The sequence below is a fragment of the Gigantopelta aegis genome, chromosome 14 (genome assembly GCF_016097555.1).
Source record: "Gigantopelta aegis isolate Gae_Host chromosome 14, Gae_host_genome, whole genome shotgun sequence".
Lineage (NCBI taxonomy): Eukaryota > Metazoa > Mollusca > Gastropoda > Neomphalida > Peltospiridae > Gigantopelta > Gigantopelta aegis.
Window position 1 is genome coordinate 23981316 of NC_054712.1, and position 20668 is coordinate 24001983.

The following is a 20668-nucleotide window of genomic DNA, read 5'->3' on the forward strand; positions in this document are numbered from 1 at the left end:
GCACTTCCTAAAAATGACAGTTACATGTTGCTCTCAATACTGTGTCATATTTTTTACTGAATTTATTGACATAAAATAGTTTCCTTAAAGTGCATGCAACCGCTAACAGTGGTATGAAAGCTTTGTATCCACTTTCCTAACATGCAACAAAACATCACATGACCCCCTGACATACAATTGTGGAAATCTTGTTTTGGGACAGGGAGAAAAACCGTGTCGGATACACAGAGGTTATCACATCACTTATCATACACCAGGTGGTTGCTCTACCACTGAACTATTACCTGCCCCAGTTACTGAGTTCATTGAAATAAGACTATTTTTAAACACAGGACTACTAAACAAACAACAGTCTACACTAAAACATTTGTTCAGTAATAAAAGTTGTGTTTTTTGTTTAATGACATCACTAGAGCACATTGATTATTAATCATCGGCTATTGGATGTCAAACATATGGTCATTTTGACACAGTCATAGAGGAAACCTGCTACATCTTTCTATTAGTAGGAAGAGATCTTTTATATGCACCATCCCACAGACAGGATAGCACATACCACAGCCTTTAATATACCAGTCGTGGTGCACTGGCTGGAACGTGAAATAGCCCAATGGGCCCACCGACGGGGATCGATACTAGACTGACTATGCATCAGGTGTGCACTTTACCACTGGGATGCTGGGATATTATTTTTAAAATAATAAATAAGTAAGCTTCAAACCACTGGGTAAAATAAATACTACCCAGGTCAACCTACACGAAAAGGCATTTCTGTATTTCATATTTATATATAATTTTTACAAAGAGGACCTATTTCCTAAACTAGACTACTTTAAACTGCTGATCAAAGCAAGTTTAATGGGTCTCACAGGCCAAAGAAATGATATCTGAAGGGTGGAGAGGCACATGCCAGTTGTTTATCTTTATATAACCACAAACTTTCCACTGTTATCTGATATACAGTGAAACCCCACTAAACTGGAACCCTCAGAACCAAAGAAATGTTTGGCTTTAAGAGGTATCTGGTTTAGAAAGGAGAATTCCAGTTGACAGAGGGTCTAGTTTTCAAAGGTTTTACTGTACTCTATTTTGGTGAAAAACTGAATGTTAACTTTAAAAAAACCTCAGAAAATTAAAAAAAGAGAAAGAAATGTTTTATTTAATGATGCACGCAACACATTTTATTTACGGTAATATGACATGAGACGTATGGTTAAGGACCACACAGATATTAAGAGAGGAAACCCGCTGTCGCCACTTCATGGGCTACTCTTTTCGATTAGCAGCAAGGGATCTTTTATATGCACCATCCCACAGACAGGGTAGTACATACTACAACCTTTGATATACCAGTTGTGGTGCACTAGCTGCAATAAGAAATAGCACAATGGGCCCACCGAAAGGGATCGATCCCATGCCGACAGCGCATCAAGCAAGAGTTTTACCACTGGGCTACGTCCCGCCCCCCTCAGAAAATGACGTCATCATGTCAATTGGGATATCATTACATAAAACATGTCATGGAAAGGGCATTAGAAACCATTACATAAAACATGTCATGGAAAGGGCATTAGAAACCATTACATAAAACATGTCATGGAAAGGGCACTAGAAACCATTACATAAAACATGTCATGGAAAGGGCATTAGAAACCATTACATAAAACATGTCATGGAAAGGGCACTAGAAACCATTACATAAAACATGTCATGGAAAGGGCACTAGAAACCATTACATAAAACATGTCATGGAAAGGGCACTAGAAACCATTACATAAAACATGTCATGGAAAGGGCACTAGAAACCATTACATAAAACATGTCATGGAAAGGGCACTAGAAACGGATTTGTTTATTTTTAACTAAACAAAAGTGCTGTTTGTAATTATAAAAATTGTTTGTAATGTTTTATGAATTTATTGATGTATGACAGTCACAAATTTAGTATAACATTGCTTCGATACACTACACAAAAATTACAAACAATTCTTATAGAGAGCAGGACAAAGTTAAAGTTTGTTTTGTTTAACAACACCACTAGAGTACATTGATTTATTAACCATCGGCTATTGGATGTCAAGCATTTAGTTATTTTGACATCTAGTTATAGAGAGGAAACCAGCTACATGTTTCCATTAGCAGCAAGTGATTTTTTATATGCACCACAACACATACAGGATAGCACATACCACAGCCTTTGATATACCAGTCGTGGTGCACTGGCTGGTTATTTTGACATCCGGTCATAGAGAGAAAACCATTAGCAGCTAGGGATCTTTTATATGCACCATGCCACAGACAGTATAGCACATACCACTGCCTTTGATATACCAGTCATGGTGCACTGGCTGTAATGAGAAATAGCCTAATGGGCCCACCGATGGGGATCGATCCCACACTACCCGACGGGAATCGATCTCACACCGCCCGCGAGAGAGCAGGACAAAGAAACATATACATTTATATTCTGAAGTGGATGAACAATGTATTTGTTAGATATTAAACTGCAGTCTCCCGTACTGGAATTAATATAATATGAAAAGATTTATATATGCAGCATGTACAACTGTTTTTTATGACCATCTGCTACTGCATACCTTAACAAAGTTAATATGTCATCAATCATTCTATTACCATAGACAATATCAAATTACTGTAATTACTTTTACTTTACCTTTCTGCTTTGCTAAATTTGCCAGCACGATGGTAACATCTGGTGCAGTGAGCTGTCCATCACCTGGGATGTATATACCTCCCTGCAGTTAGAGAAGAAAGGAATGCAAGTTGTTAATTACCAGGAGCCTATTTTACAAAACATTGTAAGTTTACGTCTGCGAGTAGCAGTTATGCCAGAAATATATTTACACATGTTTGGCATCAATTTCACGAAGAAAAGTACATCATTACAGAAAATGGAGCATTTCAAGGATGAACAGAAATGAAATATGTGTATTTCTAACTATATTTGTTGTTCTACAGTGAAACCTCTCAAGACCGGACCCTCTGTAAACCGGAATTTCCTAAAAACCGGATACTTGACAGAGTCCCTTTTTAAAAACCAGGACAGAACTTGACCTCTCTAAACCAGATCCCTCTAAAAACCTGACATTTGTCTTGGTCCCAAGGGTGTCCGGTTTAGAGGGGTTTCACTGTATAACAGTAATAAGAATTATGGTTTAGTAGTTGATTTATGTTTACATGCAAAACAAGGCTTACGATGTTCAGTAAAATTGGGCACAGGTTTTAAACTTTATGAAAAATGCAACACGTTGAGAACAAAGGCACTGAATCTGGGTATTTTGTATTACGAATCTTAGAAAACCATAAAAATTACCTAAATATTTTGAAATTTTATCTTCCACCCCAAACTCTCAGATTTGTGCAAGCACAAAATCCTGCTAACTTCACAGCCTGGAATATTAGAGAGGTAAACCAACCTACTGCCGGCATATATTGTTAAAGTTTCTTTTGTGTAATGACACCACTAGAGCTCATTGATTAATTGATCATCAGCTATTGGATGTCAAACATTTGGTTATTATGGCACGTAGTCATCAGAGGAAACCCCGCTATATTTTTCCAAATGCAGCAAGGGATCTTTTATATGCACTTTCCCACAGACAGGAAAGCACGTACCACGACCTTTGACCAGTTGTGGTGCACTGGTTGAAACGAGAACTGGCATATATTGACACATAAAACATGTTTTTACTTAAGTAGCAACCAGAAGTCTGTTAGGAAGTTTTCCAGGCACATAACAAACTGCTGAAAGAACTAAAATAAATACGTTTCTAATGCAGGGCTAGTTCTGGCACTCACCAAATTCATCAACTGTGAATTTCTGAAACAAATAGCGAATTTTATTTTAATTTGGCAAAATAATTTCATGTAATAATTGATATTGTGTTAAAAAATTATGTAGTTTCTCCAATTGTTTTAACTTCAATAGATAATTTGACATAATGTTTTCCTTACTCAGAGCTAGCCCTGTAATGGATCTATATAAAAACAACAAGCAAACAACTCTTGTTCGGGGTACACAGGGGAAGTAACTGTATACTGCTATGATACCTTAATCTGGAAATGTATCTTTACTTACACAGAGATCTTCGGTCTGGATCAAGGGAGATAATTTTTGGATTTCTGCTGGAGTGACAATATGAGCTTCTGTACCATTTGCTCTATAAGAAAGGAAAACATTGAATATATAGTATATCCTTTCATTTACTCATCCTACATAATACTGGAATTTTCATGTAACAAAATCAAAATGCATATGAATTTTTCCAAAAGGTGATCTGTCCTTTTACATCATTTTGAGAAAAGCATGATTTTGCTGCTGCATGACTTAGGTCTCACGACACAGATGTCATCTGCCATTGAAATCCATGTTAAATTACCCAACTTCAAATGAACACTGCCAATAGAATGTTTTTTCATTGTCACTAACCAAATACACCACTGTGAACATATAAGCATTATATAAGCATTTATTTTCATTCCAAAATTGAGAACATTTCTGTCTCAGTTTTTTGCTATATGACCGCATCTGGAAGTAGTACCGGTCTGATTGGTGGTTCATTAACTGATTCACTCCGGCTGTCTCTTCTGTGATACACCCATGTTCCAAAAAGTCAATGCACAATATTACAAAATAACATGGGCAAAATCGAGCCAGAAGGCTTACCATTTAATATACAAAATGTTTTAATTCTTCCACAATTACTAGAAGTAAATATGTGAACCACAACATATGTCACAATTAGGAACTACAGTGGACCGTGATGAATGAACTCTCACCGGGAAGTAAACTGTGTAGTGAGATCTTAGTGTACATGTTTATCACAAAATAACAGTTTTAAGATTCTATTTAATGGGTATAGATGCATTTTGATGAAAATTCTATTGCCATACTGCTGAGTTGTACTAACATCAGTGTACCTTCACTATTAACTTCAAAACTGGCATATATATTGCATTTTGGAAATGAATTCTTCATATATTGCTTCATTTCATTTTTGCATTATTATTATTAAAGCAACATAATCTATATGCAGTTTACTAGTTAACCTGGATACCCCAAAATGTATTGTAACAAGAAAAGAAAAGATGCAATCTACTACTGTGGAATGCACTGAGTTATAATAATACATACAATACAACTTTATGTAATCCACATGATATTGTTCAATTCCTTTTGGCTATACTCCCTAGTCTGAGTATGATTCTCCATTATAATACAGTCAAACCTGTGTTAAACTGCCAGACAGCATCAAAAAGTGACCTTAATAAAACTTGGCACAAGAGCTGCAACGAATACACCAAGTGGCGAATATGATACGTATCATGAATATGGAGTGGCCGCTAGAAGACAGACAAAAACCAAGTATTTTAACATATATTGGGTACCAAATAACAAATAGGTATTGGGGATTGCCGGTATTCAGTGCACCAAATATGTGAATGAATTGCTGCAGCTCTACTGGCACTATTTCGTGGTTCTGTGTTACAATGTACAGTAAAACCTGTCAAAACCAGACAAATTTCATGGTCCTGAATTCTCTAAATTCTAAAACGTGACCCTCTAAACACCGGATCCTGTCTAAATGGGATAAATGTTAGGTCCTTGGTATGATTCAGTTTAGACTTGTTTCACTGTATGTTGTATTAAGTCAAATGATGATCCCCCTTGATAGAGATACAACACAAGCTTATTAAAACAGCAGTTGTGCTTGTATTTTGCATTAGCAAATGATGTCCTAATATTATATGTATGTTGAGCCTCTCTCTTAAGTAATATTATCTTACAAAATAGAGTAAGATGCTGCTCTGATGAATATACTGTAGATCCTAAAATTAATGCGTCCCTAAATTAATGCGAGTGACGATGGGCAAAACTAAAATGCGACATGAAATTAATGCAAGTGGCCTCCATATGAAATATTACGTCTGTGTACTTTTCGGTTAAATCCGACTTACGGCGACGTCAATGAGATTAACTCACTAACGTGTCAAGTGTACACATCAATCGTGTCGACTATTGCTGGACAAAACAGAAATAAATGCGTCATATTATTAATGCGAATAACACAAACTCGCATTTTTTGCATTAATATTATGATTGCATTAATTTCAGGATCGACAGTATACCTCACAAAAATCAGACAGGGAAGCTTACTAAGAGCCAACACTGTGTGCCCTCTTGCATGTTATTAACACATAGTACCCCGCTAAATGTTTTCAAGGCACCACGTCCCGCTACATTAGGATTAGGACAGTGGTAAATCCTGCTCAATCACCAAACTCTATATACCAGCCACTTTAATATTCTGTCAAATGATCGTTGCACAGTCAAACTCTGTAACCTCAACCTATATAATCTTGTGTACCTTGTGTAACATTTACATAACTAAGATATGATGTTATTCTATATTACGTCGTATTGTGGACGTCACATGGCTAAACCCTATACCACTGTAAACACTATTATCTCAAGTCCTTGGATCACTCAACTACATTTTGTTGTTTGGGGGTACTAAAGTATGAAAAAAAAAAAAAAAAAAAAAAAAAAACCCTCCACCTTAACAATGAACAATTTATACCCTTGAGATATACCGTAAGCATGTTAATATTCACAAAATACAGAATTTTCTTGTCCACTGGATTGAATTAGCCAGCTTTTGTACAGTGCTAGCTAAATTTGTTTAACACCCTGGGGATAGACGATTTCTACATAAGCCTGATGTCATAACTCATTTTTTACGACAATTGATGTCATAACTCATGTTTTACAACAATTGATGTCATAACTCATGTTTTACGACAATTGATGTTCAGTTGAATTAGGTGTTCCACAGTTTTAAAAATATTTAAACAAATTAATATTTTCAACTTTATATTTGTTGTTAAGTTGTTACATGTTTATGCTGTTGCATAATGTGGGCTATACTTTCCATGTATGTTTACATGAGTTTGTAGGTGAAATGTTTTTTAATCGTCCTACAATAAACAAATCGTAGCTTACAAAATTAATGTTTTGTTACAGTAATTAAATGGGCAAAAAAACAATCAATCACTGTTGTGATGTATAGATAAGGCAATTTCAACCCTCACAACAAAATGTTTTCGTAAGGTCCTCGGTAAACCCTGACACTCACAAAAAACCCATTTTGTCCCTCGGGTTGGAATTGCCTTTTCTACACCTTACAGCAGGGATAGATTCTATTAGTATGTTAAACTGCACATAAATAATCTGCTGCATGGTATAATATTTACAACTGTCCATTATTTATATACTGATGGAAAAAACATAAGAGATCATACCAACAGTAACAGGAAAAAGTTAAAGTTTGTTTTGTTTAATAATACCACTAGAGCACATTGATTTATTAATCATCAGCTATTGGAAGGAAATGTTTTATTTAACGACGCACTCAACACATTTTATTTACGGTTATATGGCGTCAGACATATGGTTCAGGACCACACAGATTTTGAGAGGAAACCCGCTGTCGCCACTACATGGGCTACTCTTCCGATTGGCAGCAAGGGATCTTTTATTTGCGCTTCCCACAGGCAGGATAGCACAAACCATGGCCTTTGTTGAACCAGTTATGGATCACTGGTCGGTGCAAGTGGTTTACACCTACCCATTGAGCCTTGCGGAGCACTCACTCAGGGTTTGGAGTCGGTATCTGGATTAAAAATCCCATGCCTCGACTGGGATCCGAACCCAGTACCTACCAGCCTGTAGACCGATGGCCTACCACGCCGCCACCGAGGCCGGTTCATCAGCTATTGGATGTCAAACATTTGTTAATTTTTGACATATAGTCTTAGAGAGGAAACCTGCTACTTTTTTCTGTTAGTAGCAAGGAATCTTTTATATGCATCATTCCACAGACAGGATAGCACATACCACAGCCTTTGATGTACCAGTCATGGTGCACTGGTTAAAACGAGAAATAGCCCAATGGGCCCACTGACAGGGATCGATCCTAAAATGACTGTGCATCAAGTGAACGCATTACCACTGGACTACATTCTACCCCAAACTGAATATAGTCCAAGAGAAAAAGGTGACATGGAGAATTAAAAAGTGCACGGCAATCTCCACTGCATTGCTGACTGACGTGGGCAATCCCAGGGGTTGTACCAACACTAACAGGAAAGAATGACTGCAACCAAAACCCTCATCCATAGTGTCAAGAAGCTGACCATAATATTGATATTCATCCTCACATTACTGACTTTCAATCCCACATTATTTCTTTCTCTCAGTATATCTCAAAGGACCAAAATTCAAAAAAAAAGAATCTGCCCGAACCTTTCTAGATTCGTGGCACAGTCACTAAACAGGATTCATTTCTTAAAGTAGAATGGCACAATCAGCAAAGCCCTGTTAGCCCTGTTATGTAGTGGATAATGAACAAATAAATTAATCAATGGAAGTGCTGGGCAATTGTTAAAACTATGATTTTGCAATGAATTCCATAACACCATTCCTTTAGAGCATACATGTATATATTCTCAACCAACACTGTTTTCCAGAAGCTAAAACACTTTCAAACAGTAAAGGTTTCTAACTGTTTGTTACTAAGTTTCTACCCTGCCCTGGTATCACGTTTATATGCATGGGGTATTGAATATAAAAGCCCTGGTATCACGTTTATATGCATGGGGTATTGAATATAAAATCCCTGGTATCACGTTTATGGGCATGGGGTATTGAATACAAAATCCCTGGTATCACGTTTATGGGCATGGGGTATTGAATACAAAATCCCTGGTATCACGTTTATATGCATGGGGTATTGAATACAAAAGCCCTGGTATCACGTTTATGGGCATGGGGTATTGAATACAAAGCCCTGGTACCACGTTTATGGGCATGGGGTATTGAATACAAAAGCCCTGGTATCACGTTTATGGGCATGGGGTATTGAATACAAAAGCCCTGGTATCACATTTATGGGCATGGGGTATTGAATACAAAAGCCCTGGTATCACATTTATGGGCATGGGGTATTGAATATAAAAGCCCTGGTATCACGTTTATGGGCATGGGGTATTGAATATAAAAACCCTGGTATCACATTGACGGGCATGGGGTATTGAATACAAAAGCCCTGGTATCACATTGACAGGCATGGGGTATTGAATATAAAAGCCATCCATGAAAGGATCTAAAAGTCAAAAGCAATTTTAAAAAATTCTAAATAACCGTGACTTTATGAGTGTAAAGTTAAAAGACTCACTGAAAACTCATACCAGTAGGTCATCACTGAAAGAATCGTGAGTTGAAAGCAATCAGAAAATCATATCCAATATATATCATTGCTTATGATACATATAATACAGGGTAACAAACATTCTCACAATACCCATATCTACTTGTGACACACAAAAAAAACTAAAGTAAAGTTTGTTTTATTTAACGACGGCACTAGAGCACATTGATTTTTTTATCTTATCATCGGCTATTGGACGTCAAACATATGGTCATTCTGGCACTGTTTTTTTAGAGGAAACCCGCTGTCGCCACATAGGCTACTCTTTTACGACAGGCACAAGGGATCTTTTATTTGCGCTTCCCACAGGCAGGATAGTACAAACCATGGCCTTTGTTGAACCAGTTATGGATCACTGGTCGGTGCAAGTGGTACCCATTGAGCCTTGCGGAGAACTCACTCAGGGTTTGGAGTCGGTATCTGGATTAAAAATACCATGCCTCGACTGGGATCCGAAACCCAGTACCTACCAGCCTGTAGACCGATGGCCTAACCACGACGCCACCAAGGCCGGTACTTGTGACACAATACCACAAATTACTGTGTAATACTCACTTAGCAAGTGCTGCTTTTCTCTTGAAATCTATCAGTCTGTTCTTGGTTCGAGCTAAACTGATGCTTCCACATTGTTTCCACCCTTTTGACAAACATAAAAAATAAAACCTGTAAGATGTGAATAAGTAAAAGTGACTAAATTCTAAAAACATGGAATGAACAGAGTTCTGAATGTAGGGTAACCAGAACTGCCAGTACTGAATAACAAAATTCTTTTAACATGGATGTTCATGAATATAAAATATCTGAAGTCTACATATGATCAACTGTAAACTGTTTGTGTGGCACTGGACTAAATGTTTTATGATTGAACATGAGTAGGATACAGATCCCCAAATGATAAAACTTGCAACTGAATAATACTTTCCAGGCTAAACCTGGTATGAGTGTATGGTATAGTCTAGATTATAAAGAGGTAGGATTTTTTTTAATGGTATCTAGAAACAGACAGTTGTGTGTGATGATAATGGTGGATATAGTAAAGTTTGTTTTGTTTAACAACACCACTAGAGCACATTGATTTATTAATCATTGGCTATTGGATGTCAAACATTTGGTAATTTTGACATATAGTCGTAGAGAGGAAACACGCTACTTTTTTCCCATAAGTAGAAAGGGGTCTGCTATATGCACCATGCATCACACAGACAGGATAATGCACACCATCATCTTTGATTTACCAGTCACAATGCACTAGATGGAACGAGAAATAGCCCAATGGGCCCACCAGCAGGGATCGATCCCAAACTGACAGCATATCAAGCAAACATTTTACCACTTGGCTACGTCAAGCCCTGGTGGATAAAGGGGTTGACGGTAGTCAGCACTGGATTTATGGTCATGGGTACTGGGATATGGGGTTTATGTTAAGGAGTATTGTTATTATGGTAGTTGGTATGGGGTTATGATGGTGATTATGGGGTTCACAGTGGTGTGTATTGGGTCTGGTTTATAGTGGTGGGTATAATGGTGGATATCGAGTTTGGTTCATGATAGTGTGTGTCAGGTGTGGTTTATGGTGGTGAGTATTGGGTTTGGTTTATGACAGTGGATATTGGATTTGGTTTTTGATGGTGGGTAACCGGCCTCGGTGGCATCGTGGTTAAACCATCGGACATAAGGTTGGTAGGTACAGGATTCGCAGCCCAGTACGGGCTCCCACCCAGAGCGAGTTTTAATGACTCAATGGGTAGGTGTAAGGCCACTACAACCTCTTCTCTCTCACTAACCACTAACAAATAACAACTAACCCACTGTCCTGGACAGACAGCCCAGGACAGTGTGCTTTAATCTTAATTGGATATAAGCATAAAAATAATTTCAAAGAAAGAAAGATGGTGGATATTGGCTTTGGTTTATGATGGTGGGATTGGGTTTGGTTTATGATAGTGGATATGGAGTTTGGTTATTGATGGTGGGTATTGAGTTTGATTTATGATGGTGGGATTGGGTTTGGTTTATGATGGTTGGTATGGAGTTTGGTTTATGATGGTAGGATTGGGTTAATGATGATCAGCAGGGTTCGAACTTAACGGTCGCCCGATCGCCCCTGGCAACTGAAAACGATGACGGGCGACTGAAAACCCACAGTAAGGTTGCCCGCCTGGCGACCGATTTTTTTGTTTTCTTTTTTTAAATCAATAATTAATAAATAAATAAAAGTACAGCTATGTAGCCTACTTTGCACAATGAAAAAGTGTAGGTCTGCTTTTACATATAAACATATGCCCAATATAAGAATAGGTGTAAGGTAAGTTAAGTGGCATGTAAAATTGTGCACAAATTCATGTCGACAAGATTCAGCCCTGGTTATGTGTACACATCATAGATCGTATCCACTGAACATTATATTTTAGTTTTTTTTTAATTATTATTATTTCATTGAGATGGGGTGGGGGGAGGAAGGGGTTGTGTCGGTTATACCAGTGCTCATCCTTTGGTGAACGCAAGCATCTTTGTTTGTTGGAAATTATATAATCGGGAATTATATAATCCTATTATCTAATTTAATATGAAATGCTAAGCGATTTCGCAAACCTAACATATGCGTAGCTCGTGTCCTAAGATGTGCGTAGCTCATGTTCTAACTTCTAACACGTGCATAGTTCGTGACCCATCACGTGCATAGCTCAAAATAAATGTTTTCTCTTATAATCTGTTGCAATATTGTAGTTTTTTTAGAAAATATAATTCGGGCAAGTGAAAATAGATCCGGGCAAGTGAAAGTGCTGTCACCACTTGCCCGGATGGCAACTCAAAAAAAAAGTTAAGCGCAGACACTGGATCAGTATTTGGTGGGTATGCCGTCTATGGTGGGAGGTACAGGCTTCACACAGATCTGTTCTATCACTCAGACAAAGTTCTAATGTTATTAAATTGTTATAAATGAACAAACCAAACATAAATATATATACTGACTACAGAAATGGAAGATCTTCATTTAACTCACACTTACTCAGGACATATTCATGTATTCCTGTGATTGAATTATATTTAATTTACCATTCTGATGCTTAACATTATTATCAAACATAATTGTTACCCATGCCATGTCCCTCTTCCTCCAATCTTCTGTACAAATTGCGACTATAGATGGCCATCTTTGATTCGGCCACATTTGATCGCATGGTTCCAATCAGACCTGCAGCGTGCCATGTTGTACCACATGTAAGTCTGGAATGTCAAATTTTATAATTAATTACATTTCAGAGCTTGAAACAGGAATGTTACAAATATGGCCTGCTATTAAAGAAATGTCATATTGTATACATGTAAATATTCTCTATATACATGTGTATATATGAAATATATAGAGGATAATAAACAAGTTACCAGTTATTATCAAATTTATGTCCCGAGTGAAATAATTTTCAGTTGTCATGAGCTTTAGCGAGTGACAAATGAAAATTATTTCACGAGGGACATAAACTTGATAATAACTGGAACCGAGTTTGTTATTCTATTTATTACCTCAGCTATTTTTTTCTTCTAAAATCCTTTATTTTCCACGCACACACACGAAGGCTAACCTGTATAGAAATGATGTAAACCACTAAATACACACTATTCTGAGAATTACTATAACGTTGTAATTTAATCACGTTCATAGATAATTAAAAAAACCCACAAGTTCTCTTTATTCTGCTTCAAACTCTATAATGAATTGCATTAAAATGACATTTTGTTATTAATTTAACACCAAAAACAGAGACCTGTAAATGCAAACTCTTTAAACTACATGACGTCATTTTGGGTTTGTCAAAACGTAATGACATCATATTTAGTACCGACAAACTCATCGGTTTGTAAGCGTCAAATTGTCCAATAGTATTGTTCGTTAAACCAATGCAGAATATTTCTCACTGAGAAAATATGGAAAATATTTTCTGTTATGAGTGACCACTGGGGTAATAAATTTAAAATATTTTAAGTCACTGAGCACAGGCCTGCTCAACCCTGACCCTGCCAAGGTGAGGGCTTGCTACAGTGTGTAAACAAATTAGGAACTCTGAAATGTATTTTAGAGGTCTATGGAGTTAAAATATATAACAGAATCAGAAGCTCATTAGCACCTAGTACTAAGTTAAAAAAAATTATTGCTCTTTTGCACATTCCCAGTGTGCAGCTTGACGCGGTAAGACGTGTTTGTTTCGCTTGTACACACTGCACATGCTTTCACGACTCGACTTGAGGATCCTTTACTTCGTATGCATACAATCTACAAAATTAATTCAGACCGAATATTTGTTCAGCTCATTTTGAATGTACAAAGAATAATCATCTCATTATTCAGCCATACTGTTTATCTTGCACACATGAACTGATGTTGTCCATCACAAGCCTTTGGCGAGTAAACGACATCAATTGGAGAGTGCATCATAAACAATACAAGTAGCAAGTTGGGTGCTCTATTTAGTGTTTTCCCTAGCTTGTTTTAGCATGGTGCAGCACCATGCCTCAATAGTCTAGCACCATCTTGCCTCAATCAGCGCCATGCTGTCCTGAGATTAAACAAGCCTTTTTCAGTAATTAATTCTAAACTTGCCTTCATAAAACACCCAAAAAGGTATTATTATTATTATTATTTTTTTTTTATTACCCCCAGATCATAGGCAATATCAAGGTTGGGGAGCCTTGAATCATTGTCTTACAGTATCACATAAATGTTTATGCAAATAGTATGACATACCAAATTATAAAAATATATATTATATGTGATGTTTAAGATTTTCTGTTTACAAATATGAATCTATATAGCCTTTCTCATACAAATAGTTTCCAACTTGTAATCTGCCCAAACAAAAATTGCAAGCTTATTAAATGAGGGTCAAAAGGGAATAAAATAAAAAACAAAGAGAGAAGATAAGGAAAGGGTAAGGGAAGATAAGGAAAAGAATTCAAGCAGAGATTCGTTAGATACCCAGGTCAACTTTAAAACTGATTGTTTTTGGGTCTTTAATATAATAATAATGACATTTGGTATCTAACAGAGAAAAGACAGATAAAGTATGAATGTAAAAGTATGATGTTTAAAAAGAGATATATAGCAAAGATATGTTTTTTAATTTCCAAACAAGCTATGTCATTTTATAGATAGAAATATAGGCATACAAATACACAAGATATAATTTTATGTACCGGTATCATCATTAAAAAGGTGAAGCCACTTTCCCCAACGTTCATTAAATTTGTCATACTCGCAGTTTTTGAAGTAAATATATCTGTCAATATGAAATTTATGTTGCAGTGTATTTTTAATAATATTAATATTAAGATTATTTTCGTACAATAGATATAATATTTTACATTAATTATTAACCAGTTAACTACATATACTTGGTTTATTTCACCATTTATCATGCCAAACATAACTATATGTTTATTTAGCAAAATTTTCATTTTCAGTTGTTCAAATATCCATTCTTGTAATGCTTCCCATATAATGTTAACTTTATGACAATCATAAAAGAAGTGTTGTAATGTTTCAGGAGCATTTTTGCAAAAGTTACATTTTATCGAATCTACATAGTGGATCATATGTAATTAATTAATAAAATATGCCTTTTATATCTTTTGCCATTCATTTATTAAAGCAAACACATAAATTATATTAATGTTTATTTCAATTAATTTTTGTGTATTTTTAATAAAAAAACAAGTGCCCCGAAAATGGTGAAAATGCCCCAGAAGTGTATGGTCTATCATGCCTTGCCAAATTTCTAGGGAAATCACTACTATTTATTATTCATTGTCATTCTGATAGCATTTTATGGAACATTATAAATATCTAAGTAGCCCTGCACACATGGGGCAGGACGTAGCCCAGTGGTAAAGCGTTCGTTTGATGCGCGTCCACTCTAGGATCGATACCTGTCAGTGGGCCCATTTTACTATTTCTGGTCCCAACCAGTGCACCACGACTGGTATATCAAAGGCTGTGGTATGTGTTATCTTGTCTGTGGGATGGTGCATATAAAAGACCCCTTGCTGCTAATCAAAACGAGTAGCCCATGAAGTGGCGACAGCGGGTTTCCTCTCTCAATAGCTGTGTGGTCCTTAACCATATGTCTAACACCATATAACCGTAAATAAAATGTGTTGAGTGCATCGTTAAATAAAATGTGTTGAGTGCATCGTTAAATAAAACATTTCCTTCCCTGCACACACCTGTTTAACTGATTCACAATACTTCATAGTTAAACATACAGTGAAACCTGTCTAAAACAGACCCTGAACAAATCAGAATCCCATCAAGACCGGCCACTTTTCGTGATCACAAATGTTCTAAATTCTAAAATGCAACCCTCCTCTAAATACTGGATCCTGTCTAAATCAGATAGATAATTAGGTCCCCAGCATGATCTGGTTTACATCAGTTTTACTTGTACTTGCTTTCGTCCTGCCACAATGGCAAATGTGCTGGTATGATGTCAAACATAAGATTCAACAGCCCATGAATACCTACACAATGACATCACCATTACACTATTGAATGAAAAATAGTTTTGGATTTTCTTGCATGTGTTATGTCACAGTGCTTACTACCATACTGAATATGTCATGAAAAACTGGGGCGAGTTGTTCAAATGTTAATTATATTAACCAGTGGTTGACAGATATTTTCAAAACCAAGGACTGAATCAATATAAATAATAATTGAAAACATAAATGTTCATAGTTGATTTAGAACAACCAAAGGTAGCCATAGACTGTCAAATTTAAAGTTTATTTTGTATTTGTGCAAAATTAATTAAAAGGAACATATTAAACTAACCTAACTCACGGCCAAAAGAAACTTTACAAGTGTTATATTTGAATCTGGTTGGAAATGGCAAATAATAAGAATAATATTGTTTGTGATATAGTTTAATGGTTCAATAGCAAATGTAAATCAGGAACAAAAACAACGTGACTGCATGTAACAATGGCGTAATAATGTGAAAGTCACACATGGGGTCAAAAACCACTTTTACATTGAAATGTCACACAACGAAGTCTAGCAAAATTTGGTATTTCAGACTCCATACTGACTCTAATAACGTGTATGACCACTGTGAGCTTGAATACATGCATGCACACGTCTTCGCGTAGACGTCGTCAACCTTCTGATTACATCATTCGGGATGCGTCGCCATTCCTCAACCAGGAATTGTTGCAGTTGTTGTCTGTTGAGCGGGGGCTGTTGTCTCCGTCGAATCTGGCGATCAAGGTAGTCCCAAAGATGTTCGATAGGTGACATGTCAGGAGAGCGTGCAGGCCATGGCAAAACGTTAACATTGTTCTAATGGAGGAAGTCCTGGACAATGTGAGAAACGTGAGGTCTGGCATTATCATGCTGGAATGTGATACCTTGGGGCTGCTGCTGTAGGAATGGCACCACAACTGGTCTTAGCACTTCATCCCTGTAACGTTGAGCATTCAGATTGCCATCAATGATGACAAGTTCGGTGGTCTGATTGCCACAGATGCCTCCCGTTTTAATAAGATGCTCATTTTAATACCTTCATTGCACGTGTTAATTTTGTAGGTAGTGAAAAACGTGATTTCTGATTTTTTGTTCACAACCTGAAAAGCATGCAACGTTCTCTTTCAAATATACTGTAAAAAGTAGGTTATGATTATAGGATTGTTTGTGCAATTGATTACGTTCGGATTTATGAATGATTTCACATTCTAAAATTTATTTTCGTTTGTAAAGTTTCTTTTGGCCGTGAGTATAGATTAAATTTAACTATGCTTTGACAGGGTTGAAAACATGAAAGCCATGATCACCAGCAGGGTCAGTTGAAGACAAATCTTACTGGCCCTTCTCAAATTCAACTAGCCCTCACATTGTAATTTAAATGCACAGCCAAAATCAAAACTAGAATATTCTTTGTTGAATATTAAATATGTGCTCAGTGTATACAGTCTGTTTCCTTCAAAAGGAAACCGATGAATTGGCATGTAACTTCATAATGAATACAGTTAAAATTCATATAAAAACGTGTTATTAAGTTTTAAACCCATACCAACTCAAATAAAAAAAATTGAAAAAAAGAGAAAGAAATCAAGTATAAATAAAAAGAATTCTTTACAAACTACCATTAAATTATGATTATTAAATAAAGTTAAGTAAAAACAAATAATGCAATAGAAAGGTAGAACTGCACGTGCTTTAGTATGTGAACCTAGTCTCGGGGTGACAGTCCTCTGTGGCGATGCAAGAAGGGGTACAATCTCCAGTACCGGAATTTCTTGGGAATGGACTAAGCACGCACACGTGTGCAGTTAATTTGGATATTGTAAATGCTACATTAGTAGGCTACTAATAAAATAAATATCAAAAGAAAAATAAATCTGTAAAAAAAACCCCAACATTTTACCAAAATATACAATGTACTTAGTTATTATATTACATAGCATAATGGTGTATTTATTGTTTATTACAGTAATATTTAGACAGACTTTATGTCATTATGTAAGTCTTGGTGTCAAGACTGTAGATCTTATATGTTCTTATTTAATACAAATCGCTTAATTTTAAAACAACATCGACAACAACAATCAGTTAACTAACCTTTGGAATAAGCCCTGGGCTGTAGTAATGGAAAAGGTCATTGATATTTGTATATATGCGCATGCACTCACGTTAGTGTGAGTTAAAACTACAAGATAGATTTTGATTTTGTCCCAGAATAATGTAAGCTAATTAAATATGATTCCTTTTTACCATAACATTGAATAACAATAGTCAAATAGTATCTCTTCTAGATAATTATGGTGTTTCCAGTCCATTCTAATAAGCCGACAACTTCTAGATTTAAAAAATACATGCAATGTCTTCAATACGTTTTGAGCTCTATTTTTAGAAGACCCGCCCCAAAGCCACAAAAGCTGAATCTGGTGCTGTTAAAATATAGAGCATGTTCTATGTCTTCTGTTGCTGTAGTTCGCACCAACATTTATCACATTCGATTCAGTTTCAGTGTCTTTGTTTTTTAACTGGTACCATACTCGCCAGACCCTAATATCGATGGTCACCTAACGGACTATCTTTATAAAATTCTTAGTCGCCCATAGCCAATAACGGTCGCCACAGGCAACCGGGCGACTGCTAATTTCCAACCCTGCTTTGATATTTCCAATGTCTTGGCCCATATGGGTAATGGATAAACAGGATGTTACAACCATTCCTAATTATGCACAAAATTGTTGTGCAAGTTTTACAGGTGTTACATATATATATATATATATATATATATATATATGTGTGTGTGTGTGTGTGTGCATTAGTGTGTGCGTGTGTAAATAGCACCTGACAGTGAGTCATGGAGCTGCATAAATTGTTGACTATCATAACTTCTTTTGGAATAACACACGTGTGCATGAATTTAGCAGAGTAGGTCTAGACTGTGGTGAGTGAGGTTCATAGAGGTGGGTGGAGTCATGCTCCCCCGGAAAATATATTGAAAACAAGAAAATGTGCTTGAGCAGGGAAGGTATTTCACCTCTGAAACCCTCCCCATGCACATGCACCTGAATCAGTCTTGGGTCATGTATATTATGGTTTCTACTAGATGTAAGCCATGCTATACTTTCCCTTGAAACATACGATCACCATGTAGATAGCCAGCCCTCATTAATTAGCCACTTCTGTAACAATCATGGCAGCCACCATTAAGAGTCAAAAACGACCTTTTGTATTATATTATAGATTACTTATGTTTAAGAGTTTATATTGTTTAAATTGTGAGTATGGTTGATTGATAATTGTTATAAATTAAAAAAAAAAAATCCTTCCTTTAAATACCTTTAATGGGAATCCAAGTTAACAATTTAACCATAACAAATAAAATGTCTATTATAATATAAGACTCAATAAACTGTTTAACAAATACATTATAAAAATTTCATTTAAGCACTAGTACTAGTTGTTTGTACATGGTTACAAAATAAATTTACCCAAAAACTACATATATGCAGAAAGAATGTCTAAGATTAAAATTAAAACATTATTTCCTGTAAAATTAATATTCAATCTTATCTATCTGCCTTAACAACAACTGTTTCTGGGATAGAAGAGACGGGGTTGGGTTGGGCAAATTTGTGGAATTTTGGAATAACAATTTAGTACCCAACCTTGAATTAGATAGCTTAAGCACAGCATTGTTGATGTTGTTATTCAATAGAAATACAGTAAAGTACACTTATAATAAACATGCTTAGAAGGAACTACTGCATAAAATAAACCGATTATAATGATGCGTTTCGTCTCCCTATACATTAATAACCAACTTGTGCAAATGTGTACAACAAACTACTACTATAACGAACTATCATTATAAGAGTACTTTACTGTATATACTGTAGCTTAATAAACATGAATAAATGTGTACATACCTTCCTTGCTCTAAAAGAATTACATCTGTCCATCCCCTTTCTGCTAAATGATACGCCACAGACGTCCCGATAACACCTCCTCCTGCAATCACCACCTGCGCCTGCTTTGGAACTATATTGAAGTCTCCAGGCTGCACTATGGTGTATAGCCGAGTTTGTTCCATCTGCTGTCTGCCTATCAAACATCTCTTGACAAGAGAGACATTTCCCAATGTTTGGTATTGGCATTTGAAATTTTGCATAGATTTGCACCACACACTAGCCATTTTATTTTGTTGTTTTTTAAACTCAACAAAGAATAAACAAAATGTCACTTCTGGTTAACTACAGAGGAACAAACGGACACAACTGCACCATACAACACATGACAGCATATATGAGCAGGTAAATGCCAATACATGTGTCTATAGTCCATGGATATGCAACGGTGGGCAACCCAAAGCCTTTTATCAGTGCTAGCGTGTTTTAGCTACCTGTCCGGAGTGTAGTTAGCCTATTATTGATAATGAATGCCTATTCATGGCCACATTAGTCTGCATTCAGTTTCTACTGTTGGCTCGGTTACCTGCGAAGACAATGCATATAATATGTTAGTGCATTTCAAGTTGACTGGTTTGCATTAGGTTATGTTTTGTTTGTTCTCAAAACATGTTTCTTGGGTCCTCTTTAAAAATATTTGGTTTTATAAATCAGGTGGTGTTTTCATTTTGAATATTACAGTGAAACCTCTATAAACCGGACACTCGTTACCAAGAATAATGTCCAGTTTTAAGAGGGATCTGGTTTAGAGCAGTTAAGATCTATATTTACTTTGAGAAAGACTGTAAAAATGTCGTTTGGGGCAATTTCAGCTTTGAGAGGCTTCACTGTATACTGAAATGAAGAAGAAAATGAAACGAAAAAGATTCATATTGAAGATATACAACGATAAAAGTATTTAG

The 20668-nt window shown here is 36.2% G+C and overlaps 1 protein-coding gene across 2 annotated transcripts in view; it reads right to left on the reverse strand.

The window, feature by feature from the left end:
* The window catches only part of LOC121389370 (pyruvate dehydrogenase phosphatase regulatory subunit, mitochondrial-like), a 36858-nt gene extending 16511 nt beyond the window's left edge, over positions 1-20347 (reverse strand). Inside the window, exons 1-5 of one of the 2 annotated variants that reach the window (XM_041520965.1) lie at positions 19728-20347; positions 12388-12518; positions 9846-9927; positions 4100-4181; positions 2675-2756 (exon numbers count right to left, since the gene is read on the reverse strand). In XM_041520965.1, coding sequence (XP_041376899.1) covers positions 2675-2756; positions 4100-4181; positions 9846-9927; positions 12388-12518; positions 19728-19993 — 643 coding nt within the window. In that variant the 5' untranslated portion in view covers positions 19994-20347. Of the gene's footprint in view, positions 1-2674; positions 2757-4099; positions 4182-9845; positions 9928-12387; positions 12519-12815; positions 12837-19727 lie in introns of those variants that run through there. The other variant, XM_041520966.1, reaches the window with a different exon arrangement.
* Between the last annotated feature and the right edge of the window lie 321 nt (positions 20348-20668).